The 16,017-nt window shown below is 49.8% G+C and overlaps 1 protein-coding gene across 4 annotated transcripts in view; it reads right to left on the bottom strand.

The window, feature by feature from the left end:
• Positions 1-16,017, bottom strand: part of ASTN2 (astrotactin 2) — an 887,719-nt gene that overhangs the window by 245,627 nt on the left and 626,075 nt on the right. For all 4 annotated transcript variants that reach the window (XM_057724291.1, XM_057724290.1, XM_057724292.1 and 1 more), the window contains 3 exons: positions 9,630-9,754; positions 6,330-6,434; positions 3,168-3,347 (listed from right to left, as the gene is read on the bottom strand). In XM_057724291.1, the coding sequence (XP_057580274.1) occupies positions 3,168-3,347; positions 6,330-6,434; positions 9,630-9,754 (410 nt within the window). The remainder of the gene's footprint in view (positions 1-3,167; positions 3,348-6,329; positions 6,435-9,629; positions 9,755-16,017) is intronic.

Raw genomic sequence — 16,017 nt, 5'->3', positions numbered from 1 at the left:
AGAGAAGAAGCACTTAGGAAATACCAGTGAACCACAGGTTGATGAATGATACACGTGACTTTCTTTTTCCTGTGGAATGCACACTTAGAAGCACTTAGAGGAATGAGAGGGAATTAAAACTCTCATGGGAGACGCTTTAATCAGGCACATTCACCCCAACCCCCTTGACTTTCCAGAATTTCTAGTTGTTGGATCACAACAGTGGCCAAAGCCCCATTATTAGTGAATCTGGAAGGCTGGGACATTAGTTTCTAATGTCTGGGGACACCGAATGTGGGCTCAGGTTGGAATTTAAACACTGGTTCATGCAGTAACAAACTGTGGCCCTGGCAAACCCCAACCTCTTTTAAGTACAGATTTCCCTTCTCCAAGATGAGGGGTGAGTACTCTTGCCTTCTTTGCCTCAAGGGGTAGGTGGAAGGACCAAAGGAAGGCTGTGTATAAACCGTGAAGGGCTGTACCATGTCCATGGTTGTTATCCAGACCCTGTTCGGTCTCTTCTCCCCTATCTCCTCCTTCAGCCTTGGCCTTTCCTGCCCAGAATAAACCACTGTCTGGGGCTAAACATCAATTTCAAAGAATCCTGAGGCCTTCTACCCTCTGCCCTCGCTGGGTTGGAAGGATATTTGCAGGGACTAGTGACAGGTGCTTCTCAGGGAGAAATGAGGGCTGTAGCCACACATTACCAAGAGCTCTGGCCAGGACTATGGTCCTCAGCTGATGCTGATCAGGTGTGCTTCATGGTAAGCTAGTGTTTTTCTCTATGTGCTTACAGCATGCGAGGCATTTTACCTATATTATCTCATTTCATTCTCCCAAAAGCCATGCAAGGGAATTACTATCCCTCACTTAACACAAGAGGAAACTGAAACTTAGAAGTTACTTTGCCTGAGCTTTCCTGACAGGGATGTAAGAAGAGGTAATGGAACTTGAAATCCTGTCTGTCCCACTTCGACACGGTTCTAATCTGTCCTCTTGCCACAAGCTCTGGCCCAGAGCGATCAGCTTCCAAAGCCAGATTCATCCTGACCTGGTCCCTGGTGAACCCTGGTTTCGCAGATGTCAATGACATAGATGTTGATGACACATAGGTGGGTGGGGAGAGAAGGGACACACACCAACTATCTCTGAATCCAGAGTTTTTTCCATCATTTAGGGGAAAATCCCCAGCTTCTCATCCACCTCCTCCCCAGCATCACTTCCAAATTTAAGAAGTAAAACTGTAGTGTTGATATACCATCCAGGTGGTCACATCAGGTAGAGACAGAGAGGAAGAAACACATAGATCAGTTAAGCCGGCTTCAGCGTATCCCTGTGCTCTTCTGGGAGCGAGCATGGATAAGGGAAAAAAGAAAAGTGCCTTTACCCTGGAAGCCCAGAAGGAAAAGCTTCTGTACCAAGTGCACCCAGCAAGTTTGTGGCAAACTTGAAGGCTCTTTGAGTCTTGAAGGGGGTCCCCAGCTGCTGTTTCAGCATTCTGCCTGCCCACTTCCCCATCTTACTTGCTATAGATTCCATGCATCCACTGTAAATAAGAAATAGCATTTTCTGGAGTGAAAAAGTCCAAGGCCTGGAAGCAGCCGAGGGTGGAGATGGGGTGGGATTCAGCATTAGAGCGGTGTCCCAGGCCCCAAATGCTGGACGAGGCAAATTAGTTCAGTGGCCACAGTGAGCGAAGATTTTTATAAACATAACCTAATTGTATTACTTCAAAGTCCGGAAGCTTATTGCCCTGCTTAATGATGTGTCACGTTATTTATAGGGTAGCACAATGAGACTTCTATTGATTTAATGCACTTCCTTAAAGACTGTCATTGTCACGGCTATAAAACGAAGCTATTCCCAGACAACTCAATTATTCCCCTGCGCCTATAAACCACCCCATGCCCCACACAGTTGCACACACGAGGGAGGGAGGGGGGAGACCATGCCAGGGGGGAGGGTGCAAAGAGAAGGGTTCTGGAAAGGACAAAGGCCGGGGCTTCGTCCAGTAGGGGTGTGAGGGGCAGCATGAGATGAGCTAGCCGGGGACTGTAGAGCATCCTGCTCTGTCTTGGCCCTGCCAGAGAAGCTTGTGACTCTGAGCAAGATTCCTCTTACCTCTCAGCCTTAGTTTTCCCAGCTGTGAAATGGGAGTGCAAAGCCCAGTGAGACCTGTCAGGTCTCACCAGCTCCCATATTCTGTGGTTTTAGGAGTTGCAGTTGATCTGGTTCTTGGAGGTAGGGTGGCTGGGCCATGTGGAGAAGATGCAAGCACGTTTCTAACATCAGTCCTCACCCTTCCCATCAACCAAGATCCTTTCTTTTTAAATTAATTGATAATGACAGTAACCATGACATCAGGGGGCAACCCTCGCCCTAGTATGTATTAGCTGTGTGGCACACAGTGTCCTATCCGACACTCATTTTCTCATCTTTGAAAAGAGGCTGTAAATACATGAACCCTCTATAATATATAATGCATGTATGCCACATTTCCATCTTTCCCAAAATGCTATTGCATAAATCACTTTCCTTTAATGTAGGAGGGAGACAGGAAGAGGTAACTACCCATTTCACAGGAAGGGAAACTGAGGTGGGAAGGGACTGGATTTCCAAGAGGAGCAGCAGAGACTGGTCTCCTGCTTCTGGAAATTCCGATTCTGATAATAGCTGAGAATCGGAGGGAAATAACGTCTGCTGACCCTCCCTGAGGATAAAAGCCTCTCTACGGCAGAGACTTGAAACTGTCCCCTCAGACATGAGGTGATCGCTCCTGAAGGAGCCAGGGCTCTTCTCGGGTTCTTCCAAGAAGACTGGAAAAAAGGTATCAAGGAGACACCACTCCCCTCCCCGACAGCCTCCCCCTGACCCTGGCAGTTGTTTTGAGGGGAGAGAGTGGGAAACAAGGAACTTGCAGTAGAAGGCCAGAGTTCTAGAGTCCAGAACACTAGCCTGGTGTGTCAGAAAATGCCTGAACTGAACGACTCCTGAAAAATCATCACACGGCCCCTCATTCCATCCATGGTGAATGTGAAGCCCAGAGAGGGGCAGGGACTTGCCTAAGGCTACCGAGTTTCCATGGGGCAGAAACAGGATTTAGCTCCCAGGGAGCTCAGTTATCTCCGCAGCAGCCTTACCTCCACACCGCATCTGGCCGCCACCTCCAGCAAGCCCTCCAGGCTTACCTTTCTGATACTGGAGCCACAGCTGCTGCTGGACCTTCTTGCTGGGGAAGTGGATGATGCAGGTGAGCTCGGAGCCATAGAGGGCCTCTGCAATGTAGTGCGAGCCATAGTGCTGGATGAAGGACAGCAGCTCTTCCCGGCTGCTCTCCTTGGTCAGGATCTTGAGGACGTTGGTGAAGCCTGGACAGAGGAGGAGCATGTGGAGGTGGTCAGACTTGGAAGGCTGGTGACTAGCAGGGACAAGCCTGGATTTGGGGCCTTATTCCTCACCACACTGTCAGCCAAATGTGCACAGCATCCCCTCACTTACTTTGCAAAGACTGCACCCTCTGATGGACACATGAGACACTAGGACCGAGATGGAGTCAACAGCAGAGGAAGGGCTAAAGCTGGAGACCCGAACGTTGTCACCATCAGCAAAAATCAAAGCTGTTGTCTACTGAGCACCTAGCGTGTACGAGGCACAGTGCTTGGTGTTCCAGCCACTTTGTCTAGTTTAACCTCAGACTGACACTGCAGCCCCTACCATAATGAGCCCCAGTGAGTAGATGAGCAAGTCAAAGGTCAGAGCCTGGAATTGATCTGCCTTGGTCCTCCAGCCAGAGGAGCTAGGATTCCAACCCACTTCTGCTCTCACCCCAAGATGCATGCACTTCTCACGTACCCAATTATCCAGGGCCTGAGCTGTCCACAGCTGGAGCCCGGGGGCTGCACTGGCCCAGGCTCAGCAGACATTCTGTGTCCTCAGATCTGATCCCTGGCTTAGCTTCCTGTAACATCGCTTCCCGTGACATCGCTTCCCTTTCTAACCCTGCCGCGGCCTCCCTAAAACAACGGTATGTTCTTTCTCCTGCCATTGTCAAGGGCCTCCTTGCTGCTCCCTTGCCTTTAGTCCTATGCCAAAGGGACCTGAGTCCTCAGTGCCTGGCACGGGGCCTGCATAGCAATCACTCAGTAACCACTGCTCCCCTGCCCTCTTCTTCCTCCTACAGGCAGGTCAACAAGCTACTCTTCTAGGAGCCTTAAGACCTTCGGGGGGCTCCTCCCTGCTATGGATAAAGCCCAGTGACCTTACCTGGGTATCCCATGCCTCCAAGGTCATCTCCCATGAGCTACATACTTAAGGCTTTACCTCCACCCATATCAGTTTTCTTATTTCTCCTGAACGTGATCTAGGATTTCCATCATTCTTTCTTCATGTATATCCCTCCCCCACTCCCAACACACACACACACACACACACACACACCACTATTTATCTGGAATGGACTCCCACTTTCTCCTTAAGTCACACCCATGCTTCCAGGCCCCAGGAAGTCACCCCTCCCCAAAGAAGCTTTTCCCACCATCCTGGAGAGGAGCACCTACACTTTGCACCTTCAGCAGGCATCACCTTGAAAGCAGAAGCTCTGTCCCATTTGTCTCTGAGTCTGCACATGCATCCTTCCCCACACTGACCTCAATCAGGTTCACAGCACAGTTCCTGGACACGGCAGACATACTAACCCCCAGTATTATAAGAACAACTGATTCTGTGCCACATCAAAGTAAACTGTAAAAGAGCAAGCTCTTCTTCAACATTAAAAATGAGCTCCAATTTGCGAACATTTGATTTACAAGGGGGTTCTCAGGAGCATCATTATTGATTAATTAAAGCAGATACACCTTTGTAGTTCTAATAGGAACATGGCAGTCTTATTCACAAGTGCGGTATAAAGGTGTGGGTGGTGATGAAAACAGAAACAAGGCTCAAAGAATGGGTGTTTGATTAGAACAACCCCTCTCTATCAATCTGTTAACTCATGCAACTGGGTAATTAATGCATCAGAGTTAATAATGAGATGGCTTCTGTTAAGTAATAAATAACACCATGGAGATGCCTTGTGGCTCTTTATCCAGGCAGACAACATTGCCATCAAATCCCTGCCCTGCTCCTGTTCTGCCACTTACTAGCTGTGTGACCTTGGGCAAGTTACTTAACCCCTCTGACCCTAACTTTCCTTATCTGATAGAAAAGGGATAAAGAATGCCTTCCTCTAGAGACTGATGTAAGTCCTAAGATACAAAACATTTTAAAGTGCTTGGCTGATGTCAGCCATAATTACTATTTGTACTTCCCAATACCCAGGCTAAAAGAGTTCCATGTTGCTCATGAGCAAAGTGATATTGAAAAAGAAAAGAAAAGAGCTGGCCCATAATTATGAGATACTTGGGCAATAATCCAGTGGCAGTGTTATGAGTAAGAGCCAGGGAAGAAAACCCAAAGCCAGGCCCCATCTTTCCAGAGTTCATTACTCATTCCTTACTTTTCAGTTTTTGTTTTTGTTTTTAATTCTTTCATCGAAAAGGAGCACCAAAAGTGTGCAGGAATATAAGGTACAGGAATAAACAAGACCCAAGCCCTACTCACAGATCTCAGGTCAGGTGGGGAGACAGTCAGGATTCTGATATGAATCAAGCACTTGTCTGTGCTTTACTAGAGGCAGTTGAGCACAGGGAATTCCCTGAATTATTCCACAGGGTACAGATAATGGGGGAGGCATCTCTGAGTACTGCAGGATGCACAAGGCGATTCAGGCAAAGGGAACAGCATGCATAGAGTCACAGAGACGAGAAAGAAAATGTCCCATTTTGAGAACGACAAACCGTTCACATCAGCTGAAGCACAGGGCTCACGTGGGCAAAAGGTGAGCCATGCGTGTGTGTGTGTTGGTGGGAGGAGGGGAGCAGGGACTGCATTATTGATGAGTAGGAGATGCGCAGGGAAAGAAACCAGCCGGAGGGACCAGAGGAATCAGTGCCGGAAAGAACTTTCACTCCCCATGCCTGAAATACTTCGGGAAGGTAAGCGTAACCTAGGTTGTTGTCTGCCCCTCCCTCCTATTCATCCCCCACACCCTGCTCAGACACCCCTTCCCCCAGGAGCCTCTCGGGCTCCCCAGAATGGACAGCGGCTCCATTATTGCACTGACCTACTGCCGTGTGTGCACATCACTGTCTGTCTGCTTGTCCATCCACCCTCCCTGTGAGTTCACGGATGGCAGGGTGCGTGGCCTCATTCCCTCAGCATCCCCAGTGCCGGCACAGGGTCCGGCACACCCCGGGTCTTTGAGGACCTGTGCTGAATCACACCAAGTCCCCTGGCTGCCGGGAGGTCCTCACCTGCCGAGAGGGTGATGGTGCTGAGCTTCACGCGGTACAGGTTGCTGCGGACCCGCCACTGCTGCACCATGGGGTAACCCATGGCCTCATCATACCTGATGTCCCCTGCGGAGGAAAGAAGGAGGTCCTGTGAGCCCAGCATTTAGAGGCCTCACCCCGAAACTCCACCCTGCAGCCCTGGGCTCTGGGTAACGGCCACCTCTTCTAAGTGGACAGAGGCTCAGCCCTAGAGTGTGGGCTCTCTCTGGGGCTGACAGTTTTGTCTGGACCCCACCTCCAGGCCTCTTCCTTCCTGGCCTCGAACCTCAGCCCCAACTCTGCCTTTTCTCTCTGCTCTACAGCTCACACGGCCCCTGTACCCTACAAGCAAGAGTGGGTTTATGGTTCCACTTAACCCTGGAGGCAATTTGCCATGGGGGGTTAGAAATCGCGGTGCCTCAGTTTCCCCATCTGATCCCATGGCTACCTAGGCTGACCTTGTTTCATAGGCGTATTATGAGACGCACATAAATTAATAGCAGTGGAAGCCCTCTGGTAACCTTGAAATGTCCTACATGTGGACTGGGGGCCAGCGAACCACAGCCCATTCATCACACGTGGCCTAAGGCTACTTTTGCACGATGACAGCAGAGTTGAGCAGTTGTGACAGGGACCACATGCAAAGGCCTCACACATTTACTATCTGACCCTTTATGCTTGTCCACCCCGTACAGACCGTTTGTTTCCTGACATGGAAACATGAGATGACCTCTGGTATCTCGTAGAATACCTGTGCACACACACAAAAGGTTCCCATTTCAAACAAGACCAAGAAATGCTGGCTAAAGAAAGGTAAACAAGATAAAAAAAAAAAAAAACACTGTATAATTTCTCAGCGCCTTGAATAAATTAATATGCATTTTAAAGGTACATGAAGATACTGTGCAGCATTTTGCCAATTTCTCTGGCCAAGGAGCCCTGTTTTCAGGGTCCACTGGAACTCACGTCCCACAGAATGCATTTTGTAAAACACAAGTGTAGACAAAATATAAACAAAGAAAAGAAAAATGCAAAAAAATGTCAGCAAGTGGTTAACTTGGGGCGGTGCATGTGTAAAGGAGCCTTGTTTTCTGATTTATATTCATCTCCATTTTCTAAATTTTCTACTCTAAGCACTGCAGACTCTCTTTGTCATAATCAGGAAAAGCAGGTGAAAAAGAAATGCTAGTCACATCAGCAGTTATTATTATTGTTGTTATGTATCCTCTGCAAATGGCAGGCACATTTTCTATCCTTTTCTCTTGTCCCCTGGTGAGGAGGCACTTAAAGGGATATTTGATACCAAGATTAAAATGAGAATCTCATTGGAACAAATGGTTTCTTCCTGGACATTACTGCAGTATTAAAGTTGTCCATTACTGTCAACTTTTTTTTTTTCCCCCTCCTTAGCCTTTTCAGGAATAATTTTTTTAGAGGCTTTCATTTTAAAGTAAAATATTCATGATCCCCAAAGATATGTCCATTGGAGCGAGGCTGTTTTGTTATAAATATGTCCTCTCTGTTTATCTGCTCTGCCTGCCCTGTCCTTCCTCTGCAGACACGGGGGAGAGAAGGAGAGAGGCTGGCAGTAGAGGAGAGGGCTGGGTTTCGAGTCAAGGCAAAGAAAACAGTCTGTACAGGAAGACTAGACAGCAGCACCCAGGCAGGCTCTGCCCCGTCTGTGGTGGCCTGCCCTAATTCAGGGCAGGCTTAGAGGGAGCATCCCTGAAAGAGGGAGGCAGATACTGTGACGCAGGCTGTGGATGTAGCTTATTCACTTGGTGGCATGGTGTCCCAAAGGAGAGAAACAAAACAACACAACACAAAACAAAAACTACTACCTCTTTTGATTATCAAGAAATTTACCAAACCATCCTGTCTGCCCCTCACCCCATCCCTGGGCCTCCCCCATAAGTGATCTTCACTCCCTCCTTCACTTTCCCCATCCCTGGTCCCTCCTGGATACCAGCCTGAAATATAAACCCCTTCTGTGGAATGTCAGCTTCTTGAGGTCATGGCCATGGTCTATACTATTCCCACTCCTGCAGAGCCAAACAGAGCCTGATATATAGTAGGCTCTCAACAAATACCTACTTACTGACTCACTAACTTCCTTGCATCCCATTCCTGACCACAAACCCATCCCTGGTCCTACTTGATCCCTGACATCCATCTTACCTGACTCTGTCCTAGATCCCCACCCAAGGATTAGGGGTAAAATGGAGCCCTGGGATGGAGGAGGGTATTTTTTCTGGTAAATTTAAAAAAAAATTTAACTCTTAAAATGTAACAATTCCTTTATTAGGACACCTCCAAAGATCCCGAAGTCAAAATAAATAATCCTAAGAGTTTGTACCACTCATGTAGAATCATGATGTATCACAAAGGCAGAGCCAGGGTCCTTACATCTCGGGAAAGTCTCCCAAATAAAGGGCAAGAGAGGAACTGGGAGAAGATGAGGAGGAGCAGAAGGGCATCCTGCAGTGGGACAGAAAATACAAGCCTCAGGAGAGCCTGCAAAAGATGGCCTCTCAGTAGGGGAGAGGCAGCGGTCGGGGAGAAGGGACTGCAGAGTAGAGTGAAAAGGGCCAAACACCTGGAGCTGTGGCACCTGGTTCTACTCCTGGCCGATTTGCTGAGTGACCTTAAGTTGGTCCCTTCACCTTTCTGAGTCTAGAATCCTCACCTATAAAGTGAGGAAAATGATACCCACACCACAGGATGGCCCAGGGCCCCTGTTCAAAAACAAGCTGTGTAACTGAGGTGCTTTCAAGTGAGAGAGGCTCCCAGTTGGGGTGGGAGTGGGGGAGGTCCACTTATCTTATTTTTAAATGACTTAAAAATGAACTGCGTGATATCAAGTCTTTGCGGCATCTAAAAATGTTGAATTCATAAAAGCAGAGAGTAGGATGGTTGAGGGGTGGGGAGAGTGAGGTGATGTTGGCCAAAGGGTACAGAGGTTCAGTTATGCGAGAGGAATGTGTCTGGGGATCTAGCAGGCAGCCTGGGGACCATAGTTAATAACACTGCACTGTGTACTTGTGTGCTTGAAGTTCGCTCAGAGAGTAAATCTGGCCTTGGCTCAGAGTCTGGAGTTTCAGGGAAGCCCCTAGCTTTGCACAGCCCATAGGAACCCAAGACAGCAGGTCCCTTTCACGTCTCATCCCTCAGGAACACCGAGGCTTGGCAGGGCCCATCTTGGACGAGCTGAGAGCTGATAATGTACTGGAGACCAGGTGTGTGTCAGGGAGGCTGGGGAGGGGTCCAGCACGTGTGTCTTACCAGTGAGCAGCTGGAGGTCCGGGAGGGGCTCGGAGAGGACCCCCCGGCACTGCTCCTCCACCGGCAGCGGGATCACCAACAGCCCGTCGGCCAGCTGAGGGAAGTCCTTGATGAAGTTGTTCTCCCTGTGGAGAGGAGCAGAGAGACTGCCAGGTAAAGTGGAGGCTGCGGGCGCTGCAGGGCAGGAGGGCAGGAAGCCCGTAGTTGGAAGAGGGACTCATGAGTGGGTGGACGGCCTTGCTGGGATGCCTCTGGCTCCCTGAACCCCAGCTCTGAGAACATGGTGCTGATGACAGGCTCTAGAATCTGGCAGGCTGGGGCTGGAATCCTGGCTCACTACTTACTAGCTGCATGATCTTGAGCAAGCTACTGGTCCACTCAGAACCTCAGTTTCCTTGTCCATAAAAGTGAGGTCTCAGGGTAGTTTTAAACACTTAATGGGATAAAGCTGCCAACGGCTTAAGACACAGTCTGATGTTCTATAAACTATATTTGGCTGTTAAATGTCCCCTTACATAAGCAGTGACGATGGTAAGCCAGGATGTGAGAGGACTGAGGACAGCGTGGAGTGCCTGAAGAACGGCGGCGGGGGCTGGCGGTGAGAGTGAGCTGGAGAAAGGAAGGCTGGAAAGAATGGGTGTTTGTGTGAAGGATCCTAAGCAATCTTTTGGATCAAACTCCTCCTTTTAGAGATGGGGAAACTGAGGACTGGAGAAGAGGAGTGAATTGCTCAGATAACCATCGGGTTAGACTCAAAACCAGATGTCCCCACTCCTAGGCTACTGCTCTTTCTGTCCCAACTTCTTCAGATGCCTCCATCCTTTCTCTGCAGGGCCGCCCCAGGAAACAGAAGACAGGCCTCAGGGTGACCTCAGAGCACTGAACCCTGAACAAAGGTAGTTTTAAGGTGTGGGGAACGGGGGTGATAGTGCGTCTCAGGGAAGCAGGCTTCCATCTTCTAGACAATAGACCTGCCTAAAAATGGAACAGCCTGCCATTGAGAGGCGGTGAGCTTACTGGAGTGCGCAAGTAGGAAACTTGATGGCCACTTGGCATAGATGGTATCCAGGGCATTTCTGTATTCAAGTTTGACTTTTGAGGTCCCTTCCTACTCAGAAATCCTCAGAGTTAGAAATGCTAGCTACAATGTGGAGAGGAGGAGGAGGGGGGGGAGGAGGAGGGAGAGGAGGAGGGGGAGGGGAGAGGGAGGAGGAGGGGGAGGAGGAGGGGGAAGAGAAGAACAAAAACAAAGGGAGGGGAGGTTTATCGCTTCATTTTGCTACCTGGAACGGGCAACCATGAAACGAAAATCAGAAACAGGCAAACAAAACTCTGTGATGCCAAAGCAACACCTTTGAAGTCTGGATCTTGGGCAGTTCAAAAGCAGCTATGCAAGCATCCTGTGGCCTCAGTCACCTTCTTGTCTGTACTCCATGTCCCCACGTGCTCCACCCCCGGCACCTGCAAAGCTCACCATCCAGTCATTCATTTAGGGAACACCTTCTCTGTGTCTGACCCCTGAGCAGGTCTGAGTCCAGGGGAGGGCACATTATCTGCAGCTTCAAAATCACCAGCATCTTCGTTGTCATCATCTTTGACAATTATTGACTGAATTCTGAATGTGCTAGGATCTGGCTAAGCACTTTGCGTGCATTTAATCTTTTCACCTTCACAGCAACCCACAAGATACTCATCCTTATCTTCATTGTACACATAAGAAAAAAATGAAGTTCACAGGTAAGAGGTGGTGAAGTTGGGACTGGAGCCTGGTCTGTCTGCCTGCACACCTGGTGAGGTAAGCGACTGGGCCTGGGACTGTCTGCCGGGCACGCATGTGCGTGACGCTGAGGTCCACACTTGTACAGTGAAGCGTGCTAGTTCATGCGTCATGGGTGCGCCCATGTTTGTCTGCAGAGCCATACTTGTTGATGTCTACACGTGTGCCTGTGATCATGGGTCCCGCCTAGGTGTTTGTGGCTGGACTATGATTTGTCTGCAGACTTGGGCGTGTGAATCAGCCACGTGAATAGAAAAAGAGAGCCTACCAGGGGCCATGGAAGTGCCCCCAAGCAGCACGCAAAACCCACTAGGGTCTAAGAAATGAAGTTTCCTCCTGCCCACCTCGTGAGGTGGCCTCTGGTGATACAGAGCTTCCCTTAGAGATATAATGAAGTGAAGGGTATCCCTCTAGCCTCATCACTCAACTAACATGCGCTGAGCACACACTTGGGGTGAAGCCCTGAGCTGGATAGTCAGGATCCAGAGATAGACTGGCTTCTCCCCTTGTTCTTTAGATCTTCCCAGCTGTGTGGGGGAGACAAGTTTGAGCCATGCAGAACAGTCAGTGGGGCTGGCTATCAGAGGTTCGGATGGGCTGGAGGCTTCCGGCCAAGGGTCTCTTCCCCACGAGACCCAAGCACTTGTTTTATGAATAGGAGAGGGCAAGAGTGAGATGGCTCTGAAGATTGGGTTCCTGTTCTGCCCACATTGCATCTTAGCTGTGAAACCTGGAGCAAACCACTCAAACCTCAGTTTTCTCAGTAAAATGGGTATCCTAAGCGCTCTTCAGCCTGCCTTAGTGAAATCACAATAACAATAATGGCAATAACTGTTTCTCGAGCGCCTCCTATGCACCAGGCAATGTTCCAACTACTTTCCATGAGTTCTCACCCAACCACGAGAATTAGGTGCCCTTAAGACCCCCAGTTTAGAGGTGGAAAAGAGGAAGCACAAAGCAGTTATGCAACGACTTAAGACCACACCGCTAGGAAGTGGGAGATCTCAGGTGGTCTGGCCTCAGAGCCTACGTTCTGAATCACTGCACAGGTGCAGGGTGCTGAAGGTGCTGCCTGTGACAGTCACAGGCTGTCAAAGCTGGAAGAGCCACAGCACTCCTGGGTGCACTAACTGCAGACAGGCTGCAGCCGAAGAAAGGGATCCATTCCTCATTACGACTTGACCACACACCAGTTCTCTGCTCTCCAGGTGAGCTCACGACCCTCACTCCAATGCCACGAGATGGGCATGATCACACCCCCTATTCAGCTGATGGGGCAATGGAGGCTCTGAGATGTGAACTGACTTCCCTGGACGTACATGCCCAGTGCATTTGGGAAGAGGGATCTGAAGGCAAGCTTATCATTTTTCACTTTAACACCCAGGGTCACCACTTCACATCTTCTCTGGCTATGAATTTATAATTGCAGAGGAGGGGAACAATGACACCCACGCCAGACCCACGTTCCATTCCTCTACTCCTTTTGCCTTCTGTTTAAGCTGGGGCTTGACTCTGTGGGCAAATTTGACCTCAATGAGTGGCAGCAAAGTGGCTGACCTCAGGATGGCAGGGAGCTGGCTCCTAGTCCCCTTCTCAGAGGAAGGTTTTCTCCCTGAGGTTCCAAGACGCAGGGAGGGTCTTGAGGAAGAGCATGAGAAGGAGGGAGACCACAGAAGGGTGGGAGTTCACAGGCCAGTGCAGAGAGCAAGGAGGGAGGGAGGCAGGGGTGGAGCAGGGAATGGCAAGACAGCTACAGCAAAGACCAAGGATCAGTGATGGTCCCTCAGGACTGGGTCCCTTCGCCGCTGCTTGGGCTACGGCGGCCAGTCCTGCATGGCCTCTGCCAGCAGAGGGCGCCCAGGGCCTTTGCATCAATCAGCTCTCCCGGGAGGCAAAACAGGATGGGAAGAGCAGAGCTGGGAATGTTCCACGGCGCTGAGAACCTCAGAGGGAACCCAGACAGCGGCTTCAGAATCCACCCACCTGGGGAAGGTGATGGGGAGGGTGGCAGGGTGCTGGCTTAAACTCAGTTGGCTCGAAAACAAATCCAGATTCTCAGAGCTCATGTGTGCGTAGGTGTACGTGTAGTAAAAACTATCAGGCAGCTAATGAATCCTAATAATAGGAAGATGGAAGAAGAGTAAGTAATATTTGTTTATTGATCTCATTTGTTGATTATCAGCTATGATCTAGGTAGTGTGCCAAGATACATGTGAGTGTGTGCGTCATTTTCACCACATGAGAATTCTATAACTACTATTATTATTCTCATTTTGTAGATGAAGAAATGGATACTCAGAGAGGTTAAGGAACTTGTCCAGCGGAGGTGCACAGTTGGAAGTGGCAGTGGGGCTCCTAGCTTTGCACCTCGTACTCAGTAAGCACCTTCAATGGATCACGCCAGAGCCCGTGCTCCTGATCACCAGGATAACCTGAGACCAGGCCAGAGAGGGGTGTGCGTCTGAGCCCAGGGATGTTGCCGTATGTGCATGTCTGTGTGTGTGTGTGTGTGTGTGTGTGTGTGTGTGTGTCTGCGTAAGTTGTGTCTTAGACAGTGACAGGGCCACTGTTTCTTTGGACAAACATCTCCTGCCAAATAACCATGAAAATAGTTCAATCTCAGTTGACGTTATATGGAAACAATTCATCAGATTTTTAAAACAGCAGATCCTGGGTCCTGGGGACTCAAGAGAACTGGGAGTGGGAGGTCTCTTTCATTCTACAAATGTGTTTTGGGGTCTCCCATGTTCCAGGGACTGTTGTGCACACTAGGGGTTACAGCAGTGGGAGTTCAGAGGAGGTGCCTGCAGGAGAATGCAGGAACTTTATTAAGGTCTACAAGGCTTCCACCATCTAGCCTCTGCCTACTCCTTCTGCCTTATGTCATGAACCACTGCCCTCGCCCACTGTCTAGCTGCACTGATTGGCCTTAAGTTCCTCTAATGGGGCATCCTCACTTCCTACAAAGGATCGACTTAGGATTTGCCTTCTCTCTGGAAAGCTCTTGCCCCCCAGCCTCCTGCACCAGGCCGACTCCTACTTGTCACTCAGACGACACATTATTCCTCTGCCCTTGAGAAACCTTCCCAGGGTCAGCTCCCCGGTTACACCCTCCCATAGCATCTTGCTCTTTTCTTCCAGGAGGAGTTCCATAGTTCCTAACTCTCACGTGCCCATGGGGACCTTGTTGGATATCTACTCTCCCCACTAGACTGTGGGCTCCATGGGGGCCAAGACTATGCCCGTCCCATTTGCTGCCACCTCCCCAGGGCCTAGCCCAGTGCCAACTGCGTACAAAGTAGGAGCTCAGTGAACGTGTGTTGAGGAAGCAAAGGAAGGAAACGCAGACACAAAAGTAATGTATATACAACCTACATGGAGTCCTTTCTGATATTTTGTTATAGGGTCGCCAGATGCTTTAGTTTCTAAGGGATATTGGGGATTTTAGTCTAAAATGCCAGCTTTTCCATAAGAAGCTGCAAAACCCTACTTTCTTCCTCTGACTTCCTAGTATGCAGACACCCTGGCTCCCATGGAGCTCAGACAGACACCAGGGGCCATGGAACTAGCAGGCACCGGATGGGGAAAAGTGATCTCCATTGGCAGAGGCTGGCCAGAACTTTCACATGAGCCCACGTGTGCTTTCACATCAGGAAGGAGGTGCAGGGGTTGGGGCGGGGGTGAGGAAGGCTAGGAGGAAACAGGAGGACCAGTTCAAGAACCACCTCTTCCAAGAAACCATTTCAATTTTCCCCACTTGGAATAAATCTTTCTTGTCACTTTTCTCTATGCCTCTTGTTTGTGACTAGATTCCAGCAGTCACCGGAAAGGGCGTGGGCTCACAAGTCATACAGACATGGATCCAGACGGAGGTCATTTCCATTTTATTAGGCCTTCCTAACATCATCTGTAAAATGGAAGTAATGAGTTTAACTTCAAGGGGCGAGGAGGAGGGTTCATGTAGCGTTCTCTTTGGTTTTTTTGTTTGTTTGTTTGTTTGTTTGTTTTTCGGCTGCACCACACAACTTGCAGGATCTTAGTTCCCCAACCCGGGATTGAACCTGGGCCCTCAGCAGTGAAAGTGCGGAGTCCCAACCACTGGACCACCCGGGAATTGCCTCCGAGTTGTCTTTAATGCTAGTCCCTTTGCCTAAATCCCACACCAGATTCTGGATTTCGTTGAGAGCCTCAGAGAGGCCAGCACAGTGCTTGCTACAGCATAAGCCCCCCCTAGAATCTGTTCAACTGTGTGCAAAGGTGGTGGCAGGTTTCTTCACCACCCCCCCCCGCCCCTGCCACCTGCATACGACCTCCAAGTGACACAAACCTAGGGAGCCTTCCCCCGGAGCACGCACCTTGTGTAGCTTCCCTGCCATCAGCCACGCTGACAGGAACGACAAGCAAGGGAAGCTGGGCTCCTCGGCCACCCTCCCCCACCCTCCCCAAGGTCTTCCCTCTGCCTGTCCCCGTTTAAGAATATGTGTGAGCATTTTGGATACATTAATACACAGCCACCAGCATGCGAGAGCCGATCACCCCTCTGTTCTGGGGAAATTAGCATTTAAATTGAGGTATTTCAGGGAAGTAAATCATCCCGGAGCCAGCCAGCAC

Source organism: Hippopotamus amphibius, chromosome 2 (assembly GCF_030028045.1).
Source record: "Hippopotamus amphibius kiboko isolate mHipAmp2 chromosome 2, mHipAmp2.hap2, whole genome shotgun sequence".
In the NCBI taxonomy this organism is placed as follows: Eukaryota; Metazoa; Chordata; class Mammalia; order Artiodactyla; family Hippopotamidae; genus Hippopotamus; species Hippopotamus amphibius.
This window is presented reverse-complemented; position numbering and strand designations above follow the sequence as displayed.